The sequence below is a fragment of the Atheta coriaria genome, unplaced genomic scaffold (genome assembly GCF_025399875.1).
Source record: "Atheta coriaria isolate IRGN ID8LTWV9N9 unplaced genomic scaffold, Caltech_Dcor_3.1 hic_scaffold_14_pilon, whole genome shotgun sequence".
Classification (NCBI taxonomy): Eukaryota; Metazoa; Arthropoda; class Insecta; order Coleoptera; family Staphylinidae; genus Dalotia; species Dalotia coriaria.
The window spans coordinates 121,435-145,225 of NW_027045456.1; the positions used below are offsets into that span (position 1 = coordinate 121,435).

The following is a 23,791-nucleotide window of genomic DNA, read 5'->3' on the forward strand; positions in this document are numbered from 1 at the left end:
GGCTGCTTTCACGAGCGTGACTCGTTCGTTGAATTCGTCTATCGGGTTTTCTTGTTGTCATTTCTGAGCGCCTATTAGGAAAATCAAAAAATGGCGTCTCATGACCTGTCCTCCCGGTACAAGCAGTCTAGAAATATTTAACACTATGATATCCTGTTACAAATGCTATAGAATTCGTTTTACTTTGTATTTGATCAATAATAAAACACATTTTAGTAGTGTTGTTTGTTGATGTTCTAGTATGGCGAGTTAAGTAGATCAGTTAAATTAAATTGAAGAAGTTGATTACATTGACCAATGAAAGCACGCCGGAGAAGTTGTCGGCAAGCGACCTTAACCAGTCGCAGGCTCTGCGGTCCTGATAATTAAAATCAAGTTTTTACCGTTTAAATAAACTCTCGGTTAATGGCGGATTGGACGAACTTGTTTGGTACGTTTGGCTTGTTGTTGAGGTTCTTGTACTTCTTAATAAAGCGACAACGAACACGACAAGACAACAAACTACAAACAACAAGCACAGCAATAGGAACAACAAGCAAATCAATTAAATACTACTGTTAGATATAAATGAAGAATGAAATAAAGAAAGGTGCAATGCAATTTTAATATTTTAAGAAATATAAACGATTGTATGATTAATTTATGTTCTCCTTGTAACTGACATCAAACGGGAACGTTGTTTTAATGCATGACGTGATACGGTTTTAAAAATATACGTTCCTTGTTATTTTAGACACTGATTGTGCTACTGCAGGATTATGAAAGAAAGTATTGTGTATTTTTATTGAACGGTGGACTGCATACTCCACGTGATACAATCCTGATAATTTCGTGTGCAATTTGAGGATTTAAACGCCTAGTCCCGCACATTTAGGACATCAAAACTCCAAACCTTCTGCGATTTATGCTTTCCTAATGAATATGATGAAAGATTCGAACAGATGTTTGTCTGCTTGATGTCATTCATTCATTCATTCTTTACTAGAGACTGTGTTGCCTGCTCGCTTTAATTTTAATACTTTTTACACATTAAATTAAATAAAAAAATCTTGTTAATATAACAACAATTAAAATTATATACAAAATCTCATTGGTATTTTAATTTTAATGTAATTTTGGTATTATATTCGTAATCCAATCACGCGTGCTTGCCTGACTGTGACTTTTATTGATAGAAGAATTTGATGATGAAACAAGGCGGGCAGAAGCAAAGCGAGCGAGGAGAGAGAGAATCACGAGAACCAACCGTATTTAAACCAGACTGTTACATGAATCTCTACCAGCTGCTTATTCTGTGCTCCTAGCACTCAAAATCGGATTTTACCGTTCAAAAGTTGAGTGAAACCGGTGAAACCGTCCCCGAGTCTGTCTACGTATTCCCTGACTGAATGTCATACGAATACGAGGAGTGAATCTCACAGTAATGACCAGGAGAACATAAAACCTACAAAGAAAATATATATTATTCTGTAGAGACAAACTATGTGTGTTTAATATTAATTATTTAAATTTTTAACGTCCTTGACGCAACTTCATTACGATTACGACTGGAAAACATAATAAAAGGCATGATTTAAAGACAATAAAAGTCACTTATAGCCAAATTAAGAAATTATCTCTATAACTGTGCAATTATTGTCGTTAAAATTACCTGCTAACGGACTTTTCACATTTTCACATTTTGCATCATAACGCGTTTATATTAATTTTTACTTTTTCAAAACGCCTGATCATGGACCTACATTCACATAGAATTTTCTTAACCCTTCAGCCGGTTCGGCGACGCAGTAAATTATACTTACTTATACGCGTGCATTTGGAAAGTCTCCACTGCGAATTCTACGCAGAACGCAGAGAAGAAGAAAAAACTCAGCTGCACGTTGCGTATATACACTATGCGAATTAGAGATGGTCAGCGCATTGATAAATGCACATTTTATACGAATACGGTAATTTTTCATCGACTTAGCGCAGACGCCGTAAACTAAAGAATTGAAGACCGCGTTAGTGCACTCATGGGAAAGCGGCGTGGATCCGTGGATGACTCGCAATTTACTTCTCTGCGCGCGACTGCCATATGGAACGTGCAGAATGTGTTTTCTCCGCGGTAACTACGGGAACGGTTAGAACGGTCAGCGCCGCTTTGACAAACTGGCTACGATGGATGTTTGACCTGTCCCCGTGGATACTGACCCGCGACAAGATTGGCTTCAATGCGGGCATAATAAACTTACATCTTTGCCCCATCACTTCGACTACTTGTGCTTCGGCTACTTTCTCCGATTCTCATCGCCGACGCACGCGGCTGAATACTGAATATAATCGATAGCGGTGCGCGCTGCTGAACAAATGACGTGAAAAGCGCTATTCGGCTATTTGTCGGTTTATTTATTGGCATTGGGTGTGCGAGAGTATGTGGTAATAATTTAGTTGATGTCTTGCTCGACGGATTAAATTTGCAGTAAAATTTTGTAGGTCGCGATGGGAAATAAAGAGAAACAGCGAAAAAGTTGTATTTGTAGGGAAAATATATTTACGAGCGGAGGATCAGATAACTTTATGTGATCCTAATAATTGAAATCGTGTTTTACAGTACGGCTGAGTTTTAAGGACACAGGTTTTGATATTTTTCATACTGTACACAAGTAAATAAAAAGATAAAGTAATAAAAAACAGAAATAAATAAACCGAGTTGAAGTAAAAATAGAAAAACGTTTTATTTCAATTTTTACCGTTTTTAAAAACATTTTCAACAATTAAAAACCCTAAAAATTAATTTTTTACTTTAATAATTCAAGAATTGTAGCCTTGTTGACAATATAAATACGATTAACGATTTGCATTTCAACGTCACACTTCACACTTTGAATGTGGGAGTATAGCGTACTGTTGGCATTGATTGGCCCCCCTGCTGGCTACCGCACTTTCTGTGCTCCTGCTATATAGAAAGGTAATTTCGGGACCTGACTTTACTCGGTTGACGCAAGCAAAGCGTGGACGTGACGCTCGATATCCACGTCCGCTGCGACGCAATGGAAATGAATGAATGCGAGAGACGCTCGCAGCCAGAAAGGACACATGGAATGCTCTCCTTTGCGGACTTGGGAGGTTGAGAGGACATGCGTAGTGTGGTTTTATGCTGTGCTGGCAGCAAATCAAAACTATAGCTTCCAGTGTGCGGAAATGGAGAAATTTCGAGGATGATTGAAATCATTTCATTTACTTTCAAATTAAACTTATTCGGATTCTAAAAGTTATGATATCTAAAGAAATTATTTTAATTTTTGCATTTTTAGGTATAATTTTAAATTTTATGCGTAGAGTAAATTTAAAAACGCAAAAAAGTAAATAAAATTATTGCCGAAATAAAGAAAAAACAGTTAATTTTATAAATTTAAGTAAAAACCAAAAGAAAATTAATTTTCATCTTAAAAAATGTCTTAAAATAACATAAGAAACTGATATTACATAATATTTTCCATTGGGTGATGTGATCCTCGGATTTCTGTGTTCTTGATACTTAAAATGGAGACTTAGATTTAACAGGAAACAGTTTATCAGTGATATTCTATATCTTCCCATGTTAGAACCAAAATAGACTGACAGATGTCGCTCTATATACCAATTCGACTAAATTTAACAATTGAATGAATATTGAATATTGTACACGCACCTGTTCTCTTTTTTATGCTGTACGAATACGTTGCATGTTTCTAGAGCAAACCAAATTGTACAAAAATCAACAAACTACTCGTAATTTGAACTCAATTGAAATCTTTCAATAAATAATTTACAGTACATGCTCTAGAAACGATTCAATTCATTTTTTTTTGTTAAAACCATTCAGGATATACATTTTCAATTGAATATAGACATGTAGTCATCTAGTGCAAATGAATAGTCATTAAATTATGATTACTTGATTGTTTGCTTATTAGTTTTTTAATGGTAACACATTTTTATTTTATTTTTTCACAGTTAAAATTTATTGCCGACTATAAAACTATAAAATTACCATAAGTATCACATGTTTGGATTGCTTACTTCCAGATGCTTTAAACAGCAATTAGATTTCCATCCGCATTAAAATACAAAAAGCTCTCTTGGCGTGCGCGACATCCAAAAACAGAACGCATTGCATTTACTTTGCATTGACTTTACCAGACCGCATTCCGTTTCGGAAGCGACAGCCAGCGACAATGGACCCCATTAATTAACCAAAAATTCACATTAATTAGCGATCGATGACTCTCCTGGTGAATATGGCAGTCGCACTATGCGCTAACGAGGAGCGTCCAGTTCGGCGACGCGAATGGACACAAAAAATAAACGTTTTCTCTTTTAGCGTCCACACGATGCGTCGTCCACCGTTACTGCCGGGATCACATTCACATTCGCAATAAGCTACACACCAATCACCAAGCTGGCGATAACGTACGTGCGTGGACGCAGGGTTATAATTTTCTGCTTCACGTCGAAATCGCATCTTGCGACTCGTCTCAAGCCGGGATCAAATGAGTTCCTCGGAAAGGCATGCGCTGATTCAATCTATTGTTTATAATCGCACGAAACACATGAATCTCTACCGAAGGTTTACAAAACAAAAAAAAACAATCAAAATAAAAAAACACGTCGCTATGATAAACGATAAACAAACAGAATTCCAGCTATTTTCGGAACTTATACTGCAACTCAAAACATAGGCAATATGTGGGTATGACAGTTTCACATATTTTCAACACAACATAACCTAAATTTTCTCCCAGAGAGAAAAAAAAAACAAAAATAAAAAACATTGCTATGACAACGGTAAACAAACAGCTGGAATTCTGTGTGTTCCGCACTTATACCGCAACTCAATACATAGGTAATATGTGGGTATGCCACTCAACTCGACATAACCTAACTTTTCTCGCGAATTAGAAAAGATTCCCGTGCGAAACAATTGAACGCATCTAAACAACCACTAAGCGAACCTATACGAGTTCAATAGAATCCGCCAGACAATGACAAACGCGAAGCAAGAAGCAAAAAAAGCATTGCTCACTGCTTGCAGCAAGTACAATTGCTTCAAGTAGCGCGGCACGACGCGGCGCAGCACACAATGTAATCGAAATCGTTGAACTTTAAAAAACTGAGCAATCACCGCGTTTAATTAACTCACAACTTGCGCGCACCGCACAGAAGTAAGCATTCAGCATGAGCGACTAATTGCAATCAAGAGCCATCGTTTCTAAATGTATTAACATTAACGGCACGACGAGCGCAAGCGCATTTTTGTTAATTGCAATTATTCATGACGCGCTAATCGGCGCACAGATAGAGCTAGAATGCGCGCGGGTAATAAAGCTGTAAAATCGTAATTTATTTCATTGAAAATTTTCATTCGTATGGCATCACGGCGTCAAACTATCAAAGCGTTGCGCCGCGCGGCGGCGGGTGGTTAGGAGCGATGCTATTACGCACGATTAAAAACGGATAACTTAAGACGTCAACGGAACTATTCGCGGTGGCTGCGATTTTAATGCGGGCCGTAAATTTTACGCTTATATTAATTGCCGCACGCAAGTGGATGTAATTTGTCGCGAAGCAAATATTTATAATCGTGTTTCATGTTCCAATTTGCACACTTGTCAACTAAATGGGATACTTTACTGCCTAGGTAATAAATATTATAGAAAAAAATGTTATTTATTTAATATCGGATGTTTTATTAGAGATATATTAGTTTAATTAGATTTAAAAAATAAAAATAGATAAAATGTATGTTTGTTGCACTTTCACGCCTAAAGTACTTAATTAATTTAATCAAAATTTGATATAGAGATAGATTTTATATTGAGAAATTACATAGACTACTTTTTGTTATAAATATCAAACTGAAAGGTAATAAAATATTGATTTTAATAATAAAAATAAAAATTTCATAAATATTTTCGTAAACAAATGCATAATTTAATAATTTTATGCACAAATTGATTCACTTCTTATTAACTAGTAATTCTTAGGTTGAGAAGTCAATTTTGAAGTCAACGAGGTAATTTATCTGACGTAATGAGCTTTGTATCATTACGTTCCAATGAATTAAGGTTAAGTTAACGTAATACCTTTACAAGATATCGTCGTAAGCAGAATTTGTCACGACTGTGAAAAGGACAATAAACCTTGGCAATAGCCAACGACAATTTACCTGAAAGCAAGATTTTAAATTAAATTATTACTATTTATTTAACGATCTATTGTTTAATAAACTCTAATACCTGACGTTTAGTACCCGTATTGGTAATTTATCAATTTTTATGCACGCAAAAAGAAAATTTCCAACTTAAAGAAATTGAAAATTATTTGTGACTAATAATTCATGCATAACATAACAAGCACTATAATTTCCAATTCGTTCTTTTGCAGAATGCGTCTTGTCACCGTTTGTATCTGGATCGACATCACAACAAATTCCTTTTGTTTTTCTGCCGCTCAAAGGACAAATTATACATCCAAGCAAAGAAATCAGTTTTGCCGGTAAGTCTGCATGAATATTTCGTTGTTTCAGCATGAAATGATCATGAAAACAACTTTGCATAACTGTAAACACAGACAAAATCGTAAAAATGATTTTAGAATTACGCACGGGTCATTATCGCCCGCGCTGCAAGCCGTCCGACGTAAAGTAAGAAGGTTAATCATCGACGCGTGCCCATTGTGGCCAGACAATGCAACTAATTGTAATACAAGAAGCGATCATTATATAAACGCGGCACAGGAAGTTACGCTTCGTGGGAATTATGAATTGTGAAATTTATTCCGTTTTGCGCGTCGACGAGCGCCAGATTAAAACCTAGAACCTACAATCCCTCTCGTCTTCGAAGTGTAATATTTAGTTTGTTGTATAGTTTGCGCCTTGCATTAGTTATTAAAGTTTCATTTATGTACTGTGCGCGCGCGTGATTATTATTAAAGTTTTATCTTTCTGCGAGAGTGCTTTGAACTCATCGCTTAACTGATTTAATGATCGCACGCATCGACTGATACAAAGACACAACACGCAGAGAATTCTCTTTGACTTTTACTTTCCGATGCTGATGCGTAGATGAGAATGAAAGCCACGGATTACGCATTAATACGCTATTAAATACTTAAACGTGTGTAATGCAATCAAAAGGAAATGATTCATAATTCAATACGCGTATCGGTTTGCAACGATTGTTTTCAGAGCGAACAAAAGCTCGGAAAAGACACGTGCATTGAAAAGACACCATTATTTCGTATAACCTCACATCTGCGTACTTTTCATGTTCATTTGTCGATTTTGAATAAATCCGAGTCTACATTCGTGTAATTGAAAGCCGACAGTTATCCACACGACATGTGTGCTGCGAGAAGTCATAATTAACAACACAATTCATGAATTTTTTACTTTTAATGAATGACATAAAATAAAGTGTATATTGAGTTGCCTATACTATAACTTCATAACCATATTTGCCTTCGATTTGGTTCTCGCATAATTTTCGCATCAAAACATTCGTTGGTTGTTTTGTTTTGAAGTTTCGCTGCGAAATGGCACAGCGAATTTATTTCTGTACACAAAAGCTTTTGCCGAATTTTAAATCCGCATGCCTGGACTCGACCTCATAAAAATGCATAATAAGTGCTTCCAGCGTTCGCTGCGCGCTTGTAACACAAACACTGACTCACCGAAAGAGGAAAAAAACGCGAGTCAACGTAATAAACCCACTGATTTAGTATTGCGTTTTGCGACCGCGGGAAGAGATTAAATTGTTCACAAATGTATCTCGTTTTATTGCAGGCATCCAGACGCCATTATGCGCTGTGTCCGGAGCCAAGTTTCTAACCGATGGCGGATGGATAGATCTACGAAATCCGATCGACACCGATGTCCCCTTCAGATTATTTCGCGACGAAGGACGAACGTTTCTACAAGTACGCGCAATAAATGAGTGTGTGTCAATTATAAATGTTACACATTTTTTGTCACAGTGGGTTGGCGAACCGGAACTTCGCAATCGCATGGGAGGTCGCCTCGTCCTCGTCCACCTGATGTGCAGGGAAATTGCCAGCAGCCTTGACCCAACGCCGGATCCACCAACGATATTCACGCCGTGTGTTGCATTTCGCGTTGTTGGCACTCCAATGAAATATTTAAACAGTAATAATTTCATCGTAATTAATTACTATTGCAAATATTTAATTTTTTATTTATTTACTAGATGTTAGTGAAGTTGTGTTTGCACCTGATACATCGACGGATAACGAATCGTCATCCGGTCTTTCCGTTTCTGAATATGTCGCAATCGGAATCTGTTCAGTTCTTTTGGGTCTCATTTATGTGGCGTCCGTTTTTCTATACTTGCACATTCGACGACGGCGGAAGGAAGTCGATAAAACTAATGAAAGAAATGATAAGCAAGGATTGGCTGAGGAGGGAGTGGTCAAAAATAATCCATTGTTAAATTTGGTGCGCCATTTTCCCACACCGGAAAACACTTTCAGTGATTCTAATAGTTCTGATACTGAACCTAATATGGACGTGATGCAACAACATGAAGAACGCAAGAAAAACGTATGTGGTTTTTAATAATTTAGTAAAAATGCAATAGAGATTTAATTATTTATTTATTGTGTAGATCCAATTAACTTCCGTTATGATACATCCGCAATACCAACACAAATATGAAGCGCAAGCGGCAAATCAAACAATGCTCCAGGAATCTATTGAAAGGCTTCCGGAAGAAAATGTTTCAATTGTGGAGACTGTAGAAGGACGAGAAGATCGACCTGATTCCGTTAAAATTATCGGCACGGCACGAAGAAAACTTTATTTCAATCCAGCTTACTTTGAACCTCATTTACTAATTGTAAGAGTTTTTATTTTTTGAAAATTTTATGTTTTAATATTTTATTTCTTTTATTAGGCTCCTCCACCAGCTGCTATTGAATTTCTAACAAAAATTCGTGAAGTTATTTGCATTGCAAAACAAAAAATGGCGGCCAAGAAGTTCACTCCTAACCTAATTGGTATTCCGGAAGAAGATCCCAGTTATCTGGTGGAAGTAGGTTCGGAATTCTCTAAAACCGTAATCAATAGACGCGGGAGTTCAGTAAGTCTAAAACGGGAGAACAGTCGCAGAAAAACGTGCACCGGATGTCCGGGCTGTGAACCGCAAGAGTTCAACTCGCTGACCGGAAAGTTGCCCCAATATTCCACCCTAGGCGCTTGTGAAAACTGCGCACTGAGTTCAGACAGCAAGCAGCAAAGTATTCGCAAGTGGTTGGAAGATGTTCCTGTTATCAAACAATCCGATGGTCCCAAATCACTACAATTGCAATCAAAAAGTCGAAAACTCCGTTCTCCAACCAGATCATTATCACCTGATCATCTGATTACACCCCACATACGTAAAATTGCACCGCGACCTGCAGCTGAACCAACAATCGACTGCGAAACAAAATCCGCGTCTTCAAATCGCTCAAATAGGTCACGAAAGAGCAGCAGTACAATTAAAACCGTACGTAGTACAACCAGACCAAAGGCACCGCCTCCCCTACCACCTACCCAAGTAAAAACAAAGCAATCCACAGTTAAAGTACAAAAAACACAAAAAACACATAACATCTACGACGTGGTGGCAGCGCCCAAAGGTAAAGCACCACTCCCGCCCCGGATATGATCCATGAAGCCATCATGCTTGCGCGCATCAAAGCAACACACGTCGACGAGCAGCTCGTCCACGTCAACATCAAAGGCGACCACAGTTGCTAAGCCGATTATCAATAAAATAGACAATCTAAAATTAGCATCCAAGGCGGTCTACGAAGCGGACAGCTTGGAACGCACCAAAAAGGGTTTCAGCACACCTCCTGAATACGTAGACGTGTCTTCATCACAACCCAGTCCTAGTTTGAGTGGTGCCTTGCCCATGGATGAAGAAATGACCATGCAAAACGCGATAATTAACACCAAAACCGGTAACATGACAATATCCAAACTGAATATGAGCAACGTGATGCCATCTGACGATCATGACTATGAGTTGATTGTTTTAAAGAAAGGCAACAACGCGGGGAGTATATTTAAACTTCCTGAGTTGTTACAGAGAAAAAACACTGGGTATAGTTTAGTTAGTGAGGTGTATGTTAATAACGGGTACAATTACAGCAGTCAACCATCAACACCAACTGATTCTGATTGTTCAACGTTGGAGAGAGCTCCAAAAATTATTTATGAACCTAATAAACCAGGACATTTACTTATAGAAGTTGAAGATTGTCCGGATAATTACATCAGAGCTGAGGAATCGGATGCTTTTGAACCTGACACTCTTGATAGGAAACCCAAAATGAAATTGTACAAACGTATTGATGGCGAATTCATTGATTCTTTAGAAAGGCCCAAGCCTATTATGTTGAGGACAAATGGAACCTTCAAAAAAGATGCTTCTGCTTTGACCCAAGAGGGTATTAATGAAGCTTTCGAGAAAAGTTTTAGTAGTTTACGAGAAATCTACGAAGCAAAAATTAAGAAACCTTTAAATGATGTAGAAGCACAAACAACATGGCCGCATCATGAAGAAGAAGAAGATTACGAAGGACGAATTCTAACCTTAGAGGAACGTCATTCCAAAAGACAACGAAAGTCACCAATATCCATACCACCAGATATAATACCACCTGATATGAAGGAACCGGAAGTACCAATCTATGAACACCCTAAACCACCGAGACCTGTCGAAAATACAAAACCGCCTCTACCGCCAAAAAACGGTACGCTTAAAGGCACTGGACCTGTGAAATACACAGATGTAAGCATCCTCAACAACTTTATACATTCAGAAGACGTCATTTTTAAAAATGGCATCAATAATCAACTGATTTTACAAGCGTCCATTACAAACAACGTAGACTGTCCAGTTGACCTCGTAAGTAAACCCAAGAAGATCTGGAAGAAGGTTATCAAAGTGAAACAAGATGACAGCGGATATCTAAGCACAGATTCCAATGAATCTCATCACAAAAAGAAGCGGGAATTGTGCAGTGGTGGTAGTGAAACAGACGAAAGTCTCGGTGATGGTCAAAGTGAATCAGGCGCGGAAAGTATCGAAACACATTCTGTATTCTTCGGTAGTTTTAGAAAAACAACAAATGTCACTAGTTCATTAGACAGTGGCGTTGGTTCGGACTCAAAACATCATTGATTCATCAATCGGGTTCCTAGTTTATATAAATATATTAGCCATACAATTATTTAAAACAAATATGATTAGTTTAGTTGTAGAAATATTTCGAGTGTAATTTTTGTACATAAACTCACACACACCGTGTGAGATTAATTGATAACAGGCCGGACGTGCAATATCGTAGTGTATAAGCTACAGCAATATTAATATTAATTTATTTCCTAGTGTAAGTCACATTAGTTTAATCTATTTAATGTTTATTGTGTACAATTAATTAATTAACGGCTAAATAAGCCAAATTACTGTTAATGAAACGTCGTGCAATTTCCGTGCAATATTTTTCTGTTTTATTGTTTTGATTCTGCTCAAGTAAACACGAATTTTGTGATAATGTTGTGCAATATATTGAAATTTGTGCAATATTCGTAAGCCAGTAACACGCGTAGCAAACAATTAGTGTTATAGATATTATTAATTAAGGGGAAGTTGAATTTAAAAATGGGAAGTAGTTTCAGTTCGTATCGGAGGAAGTAGTTAAGTATCGGTAGGAACAGAACGGCAGTCGCTTCAAAGTACCTGCAAAACAAAACGTTGTACATAGAAACACAAGGGCTAAGGGTTACGTAAACGTTTGGGGCGCGGTGATGGCTTTTTGTATTTTTTGCAGAATATTTAACACGTATGTAGGGCAAGACTGAAAGATTTCGAAACAGATTTAATATATTTTGTTATCTATAGTATCTTTCCAATGTCACGATCGATTATTTTAGTTATTTATTAATAATTCATAAACTATTCAACGTACATTCAAAATTTTTTTACAAACACTTTCAGTATTAAATTGTCTATATATTTATGCAAAAGTATATAGTAATCATGATTTTATAAAAAGTTACCGCACAATATGTGTCAATTTTATATTTTTTACTAAATTGAAGTTTAATTGTTTATAACTTTTTATGGAAAATTATGATTGGCAAAAATTTAGCATAATTAATGTAGAAATTAATGCTAAATAGATTTATGAAAGAATTTTGTTAAAATATCAAATAGTTTTTGAGTTATTATTGAAAAACTGGAACTAATGGCGTCGTGACAATGCAACCACAATAAAAGTAATTTAAATTAAAAAAATAGTTACTTAATAATCGATAATTATTAATTTTTATATCTTTACGACATGTTGTATTTTGTATTTGATGTATATAATAAATGTTTTCCATTTTTGTAAGTACTTCGTGTTTGTTTATTTTTATTTCGAAAGGTGTTGGTAGAGCAAATCAGTAGTCGATTCGTGCTGTGTTAGGGAATTTCGCATGGCGTGATATTGCTCGGTCACGTCGCATTCCGGCGAAATTTCCTTATTGCCGACAACATTCCGATGAAAATCGATAACGCTATCAATTTGTCGATGGAGGGATTCGGCGAATTTTTCCACGCTCGCATCGACGCGTTTCGGCGCCTGCGATTGCAAGTATGCCTGCGACGAGAAAATCTCATCCTCACAATCGCGGTTTGGTTTCACCAACTGCGATTTGCATTTCAAAGACATTATTGTTACGCCTTTCATGCTCGAATGCAAATGGTGGAGGACGCTGTGTAAATGTACTTTGTCCCTAAAAAAAATATATAAATAGTTTTTGTGATTAAATACAGGGTTTTAAAATAGGGTTAGTTTTAGTGTATGCAACCAATTATACCTGACATATAACTTCACCAAATTAATTTCATCTTGTTCATCAAAGTGATAAACTAAAAGACATCCATTCAAGTGTTCTGCGTTAGCATTGAGCAGAAACCATTTGTTAGTGTCAAGCACAACCTCTCGGAACATGCAGTCAATGACTAAGTAATCTCTGAGGACGCCCATTGGCAGTGTCATCGCGAGTTCTATCTCGACGCTGCAGGCCACCGCCGCGAGCATATCCTCTCGGCGGCCGTTAATTAAATGTATGTTTTTAATTTCGTGCGCGCCGCTGTTCATCTCCGCGGCGCTGATACAAAACGCGCCCAGCTGCAGGCTGCATATGTTATCATCCGCCGCGTAGAACAGGACGACTTCTGCGGTGTATTTTTTCTGTCGCGCAAACGTTATCGATTCAAATGCGACGATAACGCGTATTTCGGTCGCTATTTTCGCTGGCGTTACGAACTTTTTCACATCGTTCGAGTAGATCGTTAGCGTGTACTGTGGTGCAATTATCGGCGACCATTTCAATGACACGTCGAAGTCCTTGTACATTCTGTGAACACACAAACAGAATTATATAAACAGGTAACGTTCTGGTACTTGCGTCACATAAATATTCATATTTTTGCTCTAAATTGAATAAATTACGTATTTTTAAAATTTAAATTATGCTATCCGGAAGTTTTAATTTAATAACTCAAAAACTATTTGAGATATTGTAGTTACTTTTTCAGTAGTTGGTTAACAATTAAATTCTACGTCTAATTGTAAAATATTATAAATATCTAATTGTTACAACAAAAGTTATAAACAATTAAAGTTAGATTTTGTAAAAATTAAGAAAATTACCATAACTTTTTAGAAAAATGATCTAAAACATTTTTAGAATATAATAGGATGCAAAATTTTCCACTGAATAAATTCCCGAAGAGATAAATCTAATAAGTTAATTAGTTTCCGAGATATTAACAAAAAACTGAAATTATATCTAGACTCGCGCAAGAAGAATCCACCCATTAATTTACAACAGCGTTAATACTACTTTTACTCTAATTTCCTTCAAGATTTTCATTTTACTTTTATAGTTAAAGAAAATAATCATAATAAATAAAATAATCTCTTAAATAAAACGAGTATAAAACGTTGCGCAGCATAGCGTTTAGCGAGAAAGGATGCAGAGCAGGAGCCGCGGCGAGCACAATAACGAGCGCATGCCCTCCGCAGTCCTGTGGCAGGATCGACCCGCTGCAGGACGGGACGGCGACGCACCGCAGTCACGCTCCCGCTGCGCCGCCGCCACGCCAGTCACGGGAAAACGCGCGAGCCCGCATCGGCTTTCTGCTCCTGCAGCCGCACATAACCTCGCGCCTCGAAAGTGCGCGATGTAGCCGCTCATCTCGCACGAGATCGCAGGCGAAAAGTCACACGGCCACGCGACACATCAACAATTACTAAACAATTAGTGAACGCGCGCGTAATGTAAACACCCGCAGTCCAACTAGCGACACTGCGACAAGCTTATAATCAAAAATAACAAAGTTTCGCAATTCAATTAACACAAGTCTTCCAAAGTTACCTACTTGACGTTTTCAAAATTAATAATATTAATAACGTAATAGTAAATAAATATTTAAGCTCCGAGCCATTGCTGTAATCATTAAGATAAAATTCCAAAAGAGCTAAAAACAAAAAATTAAAAATTAAAAATAAAAAACAATCGTAAAATCAATTATATATAAAATAAAATATATAAAACGTGCATTTTTATAACTAACCAAAGCTTCAACGTGCAATTATCATAAAATATATATAAAACTAGTATATTTACATTATATACATCCCAGATAATAATAAAATAATAAATATTACAACATTATCTAGTTTTACGCCTGCAGCACAAGGTAATCCATTGATTTGTATTGGTTTAGCGGTTCTAACCTCAATTGTTATCTAGTTAAATGTACACACGAGGGAGTACGCACGCGTGATTGACGGCCGATGTCCGAGTGCATCACCCGAGGTGCGCGGACGAGTGATGCGATACAAAAAGCGTAAGCGAGTGGCCACGTGGAAAGTGATACGAAGATGCGTGATTTTCTTCACGGCGATCTGCGTGATACCGGTGCTACTGGTGCTGCTCGTTACGACAGATCAATATATGCGGCCGGTGCGCGCTGGAAAGTCCACATTCGATAGATCCGAGGTAAATGTTATAAACAATCATGAGAATTAAAAACAATAAAAAGCACATCTGGAGGTTTAATTGGGCTTAATTTGTCCTTGGCATACAAATAGATTTAGACACATCAGCAAATACGTTGACAGAGATGAGTTTTGAAATAAATTTACAATTTGCGGTTGAAATTTAATGTTTTTCATGATAATTTTTTGATAATTTGTTTGATTTTTATTAAATTAAGTTATTTATTTAATTAATCACTCAGTATATTAATTTATTTTCATTTAATAACGTTTTTTTTTTTGTTAAAAAACAAAAATTTTGATTTAAAATGGAAATAAATAAATATTTCTGATAACTGTGGAGATATTAATAGATTTTGTGCAACTCATGTTTTATTACAATATATTCTCTATGTCATTTTGTGTTTTTGTGAACAATGTGCGTCTATGTGCTTGGACGACATCCAAATAATCACAAAGCGCTGCCTCCATCAAGCGTTCAATCTCAGCCTTTTGTTAAAGTTTATATTGAAAGCAGACGAAAGCAGAGCGAGGAAAATGCAGGACGGCACGCTATCGTGTTTTCCGATGCCGATCATATCTTAATACAACCATATATATATACAACATTCATGCATGTTTCAACTACCGAATTAATCGATAAGTAGGGCGGATATGTAAACCACGTGGAGTGCGTTTCAGCCTGCGAGTAGGTGTAACGCAGGGTACCAACACAAACTTCCACCAGCAAATGGTAATACTCGGGTATCTAAGGTCGAGATTAGTGCTTGGAACAAAGGGCAATTCTAAAATTAAATTCGCTTTTGCTTTCAATCGATATTTTCGCTTTTCTCGCCACGGAAGGCTTTATTCTGCACGATTAAAACCGGAAGTGACCATTTCTCAACGTCGGCAACATCTTCGCCGATTTATTGCTGCAATTTTTTACTACGGGCTCTTCAAATGCCTGCGCGCAAAGTGCTTTATGACAAATTTTCAGATTTATAGTTGTTTTTATATAGTCGCCAAACTTTCCTGCTGTGAGACGCCATTAAGACACATAATAAAACATACAAAAGAAAAAAGAAAAGAAAAAGAACCACGCAACATAAATTTCTATTAAACGTTTACACAGAAAAAAGTTTTTAACTAAATCATAATTAAATCACTTTAGCACGGCCGTTTGGATGTATTATCACACCGAGTCGCGAAAAATATGACCGCAGTTGAGGAGCGTCTATTGCAACGTAAAGCGTACCTGCGTAGGATGTGCTCTCACATGGGTCTTGACATTGAAGCGAATGATACCCTGCATAAACCTAATCCATGGGAGTTCCTCATTAACAAGCAACACCATCTCATCTGGTGTAACGTGTTCAAAGCAGCCAGTACTTCATGGATGTACAATTTTAATGTACTGGCGGGGTGAGTGACGTGCAGCAGAGAAAAAAGAAGATTTTTATTTTTTTGAACGCGCGTTGCATTTCTAGATATAATCCACAATTTTTGAAGAAAACCAAACAAGTGCCTCTAAATCTCGCCAGGCAGAGATACCCCCGTCCCAGCCTTGCAGAACTGCGCAGCGCGTTCAGGACTTCGATCTCCTTCCTCATCGTGCGCCATCCGCTCGAACGGCTGTTATCCGGTTACAACGACAAAATTCAATACTCCCTGCCGCACACTTATCACCGAAAATTGGGCAACGAAATTATACAAAAGTATCGCTCCACCAAGACAAAATTAACTGTAAATTACCTTCAATTCCTTCAAAAAACCCACAAAAATCATAAAAATATTTTTGTTTAGGGAAAATTAAAAGTTCAACGGTATCCATCATTCCCCGAATTCGTCGCTTATATATTAGATCAGGCGAAAAACGAGCAACCAATGGACATGCATTGGACGCCGATTACGAAATTCTGCACGCCGTGTCAATTCGACTTTGATGTCATTGCGCACACGGAAACCCTGCAGGTAAAATAAAATAAATAAAATGTTTGTATTCCACCACGCGCGCGTGTATGTATGCTGCAGGAGGATCAAGAATATCTCATCCAAAAAGCGGGTCTTCAGGATGTCATAAAACCCGAGTGGAGAAACGTCGGCCATGGTTATACTGCCAAGAAGGTCGAGCAGCAGTATTCCCAGCTGACGCGTTCACAAATTTTACAACTGTATCACATTTATAGGTAAGCCAAGTAAAAGCGCATAATTCACCATGTAACATGTAAAATTCATTAAATTTCTGCCATTCTTTACGTATGCGTTACAATTTTAAAAACAGATACGACTTTGAGCTCTTCAATTATTCACTGCAAGGATATTTAGACGTCGCGCAACCCGACAAGGATCCCTCCGATCTGCTCGCCGCCATAACGATGAAGAAGCTATGAGGCAAGCAACCAGCATGACATGTATGCAATGTAGTACAGCTACCAAGTAATAAAAACGCAATAAAACTACATATAAACCAGAAAAACTAATAAAATACTGTGAAATATTTTGTTGGGAACTAAGCTATTCGTAATAAAAGTTAACTTGCTCATTGAATAGTCGATAGGGTTATGTTTTGCAAGAAATTGTGATACTTAGAGTGAGTACAATCCTAATTACTATATTAACGTAGCCATTAAGCGACTATCAAACTTTTTAAACCTCAATATCGAGATAAATAAACAAATTGTTATAAGTTACACATGTTTTTCTTTCGATACGAACCCTTTTAATACTTACATTGTGGAATCTAGAGTGGCGACATCTACAATAAAGCACCACTTGCCATTGTGGTAGCGCTTACACACCGAGCGTACAATTAACCTATCTTTGTCGCTTTTCACGGCCTCCGCCTCGACAATGGAACACTTTGCGTCGGCGATTGTAGTGCGTAGCTGTTGATTCGCATCTTGAACACTCTTCAACTTGCACGATAGGAAGTTATTCAATAGATTGTCCTTCAAAATGTCATCACAATCGATATCCATTGACATATCCATCATTAAACTGAAATAACCAGCAAAGAACACAATTTAATTATAATTAGAAGTTCGTATCGCGCTTGCTACATCAATAAACACTCATTAAAATATGTTTACAAAAAATGGTCTCCGATACAAACAATATAAACTTATTGTAGACTTAACCAGCATTAAACTAGGACGTTTTTAGAAGTTCTGGATAAAAATGACGAGTAAATATATTAAAAGTTCAGAATATTTTGTTTGGTTTGGTAAAGTTTTCGGAATTTCCATGTTTGATTTAACAAGTCATGGTAATGATTACTTTGATTGTTTATACGCGGTGCCTTCACTTGCATTCTACGCGTATGTTTGTTATCGTGCTTTTCTTGATCTGCAAGGATACAAATCGTCTGAGATTGACTCTGATATGCCATCGACAGCTATCAGTCTTCTCATGTTGCAACATTTTCTATCGTTATACTTCAAAGTGGTTTATTTTTATCTACGGCGGAAGACATTCAAGGCCGCGTTTTTCAAAGTGCACAAACTGAACGAATTCTTGAAGCTGCGTGAAGAGGACTACACAATGGAGATTTTGAGAGTTGTTGGGACTTTGTGCATTGCAATCGCTTTGAATTCCTATGTGGAATTGTATACGGCTTCATCAATATGGATTATTCTTGTGCATCAATTGTTTTATTTCGTGAACTATGTTGAAATTACTTTGACGTATAAAATGCTCAATGAATTGTCGAAACAATGCAGGAGTATTAATGAGCATCTGCAGAAGAGAATCAGTTTTCTGGCGCTGGATAAAATTCAACCGAAAGGTAAAATCTGGAATGAATTGTTGGATGTGAAGAAGTTACGCGAGAGCGAGAAAGATTCCTTCTTTGATAGCGCGTATGAAATGGCCGAAGCTCATTTGGCTATCGGGCAAATTGCAACCGAAATCAACACGGTTTTCGGCGTGTCTGTCTTGGTTGCAGTGTTGAGTGATTTTACGATGTTGACCTGCACCACTGTCACGTTCTGCCAAGACATTCGCCAGCTTTTAAACCTTGGACGTGTCAACTATGGAATTATGCTGAAAGCTTTCAATAATGCATTTCACGATGCGCTTATTTTAACCAAAGAATGTTATAGTATTTATTATTGGACCAAACTTAAGAAAACTGTAAGTATATTTCTCTAATTAACTAAATTTGAAGGTTTTATTAATTTTGCAAATACGTAAAGTCAAATCATAGGAAATATTTTATAATATGCAACCAGTTATACATAAAAATGATGTCGGTTAGTTTTTTCAGTATAAAAATAGATTCTCGATGCAAATATTAACTTTAACATTGTCTGTTTACATAATTTTGATTAATAGCTAAAGGCCACAATAACATGTTTGCATAAAATGTGGAATACGCTCGCGAAGCACAACGAGATCGACGAGAAATCCAATTATTTACAATTGCTCATCGTGCAATTGTTCAACGGCATGCCGAATTTTTCAACCTTCGGTATCATCATCATTGATTGGCCGTTAATTATCTACGTGAGTCTTGATAATCATGTTGATGCTCATATCATGTTTGCTATTGTTGTGCATCGCACAGAATCAATACGGGTTTAAATTATTAATGCTGATATAACATTCTAGGTCATCTCATCTGCCGCCACGTATGTTGTTATTATAATGCAATTCGAATTAGCTACTGAAGTTCAACCGAATCCTATTCGGAACGCTACAATAACACATTAATCACACAGCGAAAAAAAAAACAGAGAAATACTATATTTTATTCACTAGAGTGAAAAACTATGATTAATCATTTTAAATGTTTGTTTAATTTGATGATGAACGTGAAAATAATTAATTTCTGGCGTAAACACGGTGGTAAATGAAAATATTGTAAAATTAATGCATTAAACGTCAATTTGTTTGTTGTCGTTCACAAGAAACACAATAATAACAACTTGATACGTTCATATTAATAGCAAGTAGATACATAAATATTCTATTGTGAGTTAAACATGTCAAAGCGAAGTTGTTACGTGAAAAGTTTCGATTCAATACTATTTCTGGGCGCATTCATCGGCGTCTCGCAATTTTCGCTCGCCAATTCAAAATGTCTGAGCCGATTCAGTTCGATTCTATTCATACCCTTTCTGGCGTCATTTATCTACTTGAGTTTGGCCAGTTACCACTTCAACACCAGCGAAATGCTGCAGGAGGAAGTGGTGATTCTGTCGTACGGCATCTGGACTGTATTCTGCGTCAATTTGCTCGCAACGCTGAGCAGATTTCCCTATTATTTCGCTGTGCGTTGCCTCTTCAAGCGCGTAATTCTAGACGTGAATGAAATCAATAAGCGGCTCCGCATGCAACCGAAATACACGAAGAATACGTTGAAAATGTGGATGGTTTTCTTCGTTTTTACCAGCGCCAATGCAATGGTGCGATGGTGTGCCGATATGCATTGGTCCATCAAATTGGCTATCTTCGCTGGGAATTTGATGTATTATTGTGAGAACATGTTCGCGTACAAGATACTCAATGAAATGGCATTACAATGTGAGCGAATACACGCACTCATGTTCGAAGGGTTGCAATTCGTACAAGATGAACATAATAGGCAACTCAAAGTACAAGCACAGCATGCACAACAGAAGGTACACAGAGTTGCCTATCTTGAAAAGTTTCAGGACTTGACTCAAATACATCTGGAGATTTGTCAATGTGCAAAGAAAGCGAATAATTTATTTGGTGCACCGATTATGTCACTGTTTATTTTGGATTTTGCAGTGGTAACTCTCACATTGTACGACGTGTGTAATGGTATTGTCGATTTAGATTTAACTACTTATGATCAACTACAATTGCTTATGATTCTTGGGAATTGTCTGCAGATTGTGATAATATTCGCTAGAATAATTATTTCTATTTATTCATGGACACATCTAGATAAAAAGGTACCATTAAAAACCAGTAAATAATAAAAATAATAAAAAATAATTTTTAGTTGAAAGAAACAGTACTCAACGTTCATAAACTCTGGAACATCTTATCGATTAATAATCAAATCGGGAAGTGGGCCGGATGCATTCAGTTGACGACGATACAACTGTCAAACGCGATTCCGCAGTTCAGCGCGTCCGGCATAGTCGATATCGATTGGCCGGCCATCATTTCGGTGAGCAGGGAATATTAATAAAACGCTTAACACTCTTTAATACTGCATTGTTTCAGATTATATCGGCCGCATCCACATACGTGGTGATATTAATACAATTCGGTTCGATTAAGCGCCATATTGTGAGTGGTGAAGCTGGTGGAGGCGCGCCGCCATCACAAACAATATTATTCCCTGCATAAACATGCAACAAAAAATTTGATGTGTGTAATATTTATTATAATGTCTGTTATATTATTAATGTTTACTGTAGGTGATCATATAAAGAGTGTAGAGTGTAATTAAATGTTTGTATAACATTTGTGGTAGTCTTTAAAACAACATCTTTGTAAAAATGGCTGCATTTTATTCTATTCACTTTATAAAAAAATATTTCAACGAATGGTTAATTACAAGTAAATTTTCTAGTGGTGGACGGTTTCATGTTGCTTTTAACGTTATTTCAATAATTATATTTTTTATTTTGTTTATTTATAGTTTTATAAGTGAAAATTCAATTATTGGTGGACGGTACGTAGAAAAAAAATAATTAAAAAAATATTTGCTATTTTTTTACTAATTTGACGCAAATCCACTAAATCCAATTCCAGATACAATTTTATTTCATCAATGCGTTTCTACGTGCAAGCATTCGTGTGCCCAATGCTCTTCATTCAAGTATCAATAACCACAACACTCTTCCGTGGCCAGTACCTCTCCGCATTTGAAATTCTACGCAAGAACGACGCGAAACTAAAACTAATCGAAGTTGTGCCCCGGATCAAATACCATCCAACAATCGCAATTTACATGCTACTCTTCTTGAGCGCCTCCGCTGCACTCACCGCCGACATTTATTACTTCAGCGACAAATACGTATGGCCCTACTTTGCATGCCAGTATATTCCATCGCTAGTGATCGCTGTTTATGTGCTAACAATCGCAATGCTCATGGAAATGTGCGGCGATAAGTTCGAAGCGATTAATGTTTACCTGCAGCAGTTTACCATGAATGATGAGAAGATAATTAAGAAGTATTATCTCAATAAACGCTCGGAGTATCCACCGAAATTGCTGGAATTGTTTCCGAATCATCGTGTTACTATATTTCAGATGGTTTTTAATATTTTTGATGCGTATGTTGATAATGTGCGGTTGTTGAATTCGTTGTTTGGGTTTGATCTGGTTGTGTTTTTGATGATTGTCACTGTGGATATTTTATCATTTGTTTATGATGTCTGTATGGATATTGGGCAGTATATCAATGGATATTCCATGCCGATGAGGTCTATTTATGCAATTGAGTATTGGTCTGTTGTATGGATGTTTGCTTTGATTGTTCTAATCGATTCTTCGTCAGAATTGATGCGTAAATCGAATCAAACACGGTATTTTTTACATCAACTTAGAAATTTGTATCCTAAGTTGGAGAAACATGTAAATTGTCTTTAAAACAATTTTAAACTGGGTAATAAATATAAATTTTCAGACGGAAATGTTTTCTTTGCAACTTTTACATTCGACGTTGGATATTACTGCAGCAAGATTTCTTACTATACACTGGGGAATTATTTATAAGGTAATAATTAAACTATTTTTAAATATTTTGTTAATTTTGTTGCATTTTTTTAGCTTGTGAGTACCTGGATTACTTATATCATTATATTTGTTCAGTTAGATAATGAAGCAGATATAAATAGCAATTTTGCTGATACTACAGAGCTAACTAACGAACTATATTAATTATGATCCTAATCTTTTTCAAATTTAGTATTAACATTGAATGATATTCAATGTTACAGTTTTATTTGCGGATTGAAGTTTAAAACGTAAATTTAAGCAGCAATTATTCATTTATTATCAGAAATTTAACTAGTATTAGATATATTTTATTACCATTGCACACTGTCTTGAATTTGATACGGATTGATAAAGTTTTTTAGGAGATATTTAAGAAAAACTAAATTTGTAGTTCGTTAATTTCAAACTGCCGGTAACGCGGTATTCTAACCTTCATGCATCAAATTTCACCGCCAAATCACATGTGCTTTGCGTTTGCCGCAACTTTTGAACATGAACACCGTTTGAGAATCATATCTCTACACACTAAATAAATAGTTTAATTGTTTAAATATCTATTCATACCTTCAAAGTACAGCACTGAGAAGATGTGTACAATGGAAATTTACTCACAAAACGAAGAACACGAACTTATAGGTTAAAAGATTCTTTTTTTAATGCCAATAATTTACAATGATTTCATAAGTTTTATAAGTGAGATATGTATTAGGAAATAATTGACTGTATTGTACACATGTAAAACTTTATTTATTTATTCAGTAATATATAACAGCCACAAATGCTAAACCTTATCTTATAGATACATATTAGATAAAACTAAAATAGTTACTATTCGTACTCCTCATCGTAATACTTATCGGAATAATAAATATTCTTGTTCATACTTTCGACTAGTTCTTGACGTTCTAAGTTCATGGATGATGGTTTAAGAGTGCGGAGGATCTTATCCTCCAATGGCAGTTACACAAAGAAAAATAATACAATGCTGCCGGCTGGAATGCTGACTGTGCTGACTCGTGT

At 36.5% G+C, this 23,791-nt stretch overlaps 5 protein-coding genes across 5 annotated transcripts in view; 4 read left to right on the top strand and 1 right to left on the bottom strand.

Annotated features, from left to right (window-relative positions):
* Nucleotides 1-12,429, top strand: part of LOC135802021 (uncharacterized) — a 43,125-nt gene extending 30,696 nt beyond the window's left edge. Inside the window, 6 exon segments of the mRNA XM_065315567.1 lie at nt 6,409-6,519; nt 7,808-7,941; nt 7,999-8,167; nt 8,229-8,581; nt 8,646-8,876; nt 8,934-12,429. Coding sequence (XP_065171639.1) covers nt 6,409-6,519; nt 7,808-7,941; nt 7,999-8,167; nt 8,229-8,581; nt 8,646-8,876; nt 8,934-11,213 — 3,278 coding nt within the window. The 3' untranslated portion in view covers nt 11,214-12,429.
* Nucleotides 12,239-23,418, bottom strand: LOC135802024 (uncharacterized). The gene is made up of 4 exons (XM_065315570.1): nt 23,336-23,418; nt 17,800-18,066; nt 12,896-13,438; nt 12,239-12,811 (listed from the first exon to the last, which is right to left on the bottom strand). Exons 2-4 carry the CDS (start codon nt 18,060-18,062, stop codon nt 12,448-12,450), a joined length of 1,170 nt encoding a protein of 389 aa, XP_065171642.1. The 5' UTR covers nt 18,063-18,066; nt 23,336-23,418; the 3' UTR covers nt 12,239-12,447.
* On the top strand, nt 14,146-17,759 carry LOC135802025 (carbohydrate sulfotransferase 11-like). The gene is made up of 7 exons (XM_065315571.1): nt 14,146-14,786; nt 14,840-15,088; nt 16,241-16,491; nt 16,557-16,812; nt 16,873-17,040; nt 17,101-17,255; nt 17,351-17,759. The coding sequence occupies exons 2-7, from the start codon at nt 14,921-14,923 to the stop codon at nt 17,457-17,459; spliced, it is 1,107 nt and encodes a 368-aa protein (XP_065171643.1). The 5' UTR covers nt 14,146-14,786; nt 14,840-14,920; the 3' UTR covers nt 17,460-17,759.
* On the top strand, nt 18,221-19,806 carry LOC135801968 (uncharacterized). Its single transcript, XM_065315504.1, has 3 exons — nt 18,221-19,200; nt 19,402-19,572; nt 19,678-19,806. The coding sequence occupies exons 1-3, from the start codon at nt 18,247-18,249 to the stop codon at nt 19,777-19,779; spliced, it is 1,227 nt and encodes a 408-aa protein (XP_065171576.1). The 5' UTR covers nt 18,221-18,246; the 3' UTR covers nt 19,780-19,806.
* Nucleotides 20,052-21,393, top strand: LOC135801966 (putative gustatory receptor 28b). Its single transcript, XM_065315503.1, has 3 exons — nt 20,052-20,990; nt 21,041-21,211; nt 21,268-21,393. The coding sequence occupies exons 1-3, from the start codon at nt 20,052-20,054 to the stop codon at nt 21,391-21,393; spliced, it is 1,236 nt and encodes a 411-aa protein (XP_065171575.1).
* Nucleotides 23,419-23,791: the final 373 nt, after the last annotated feature.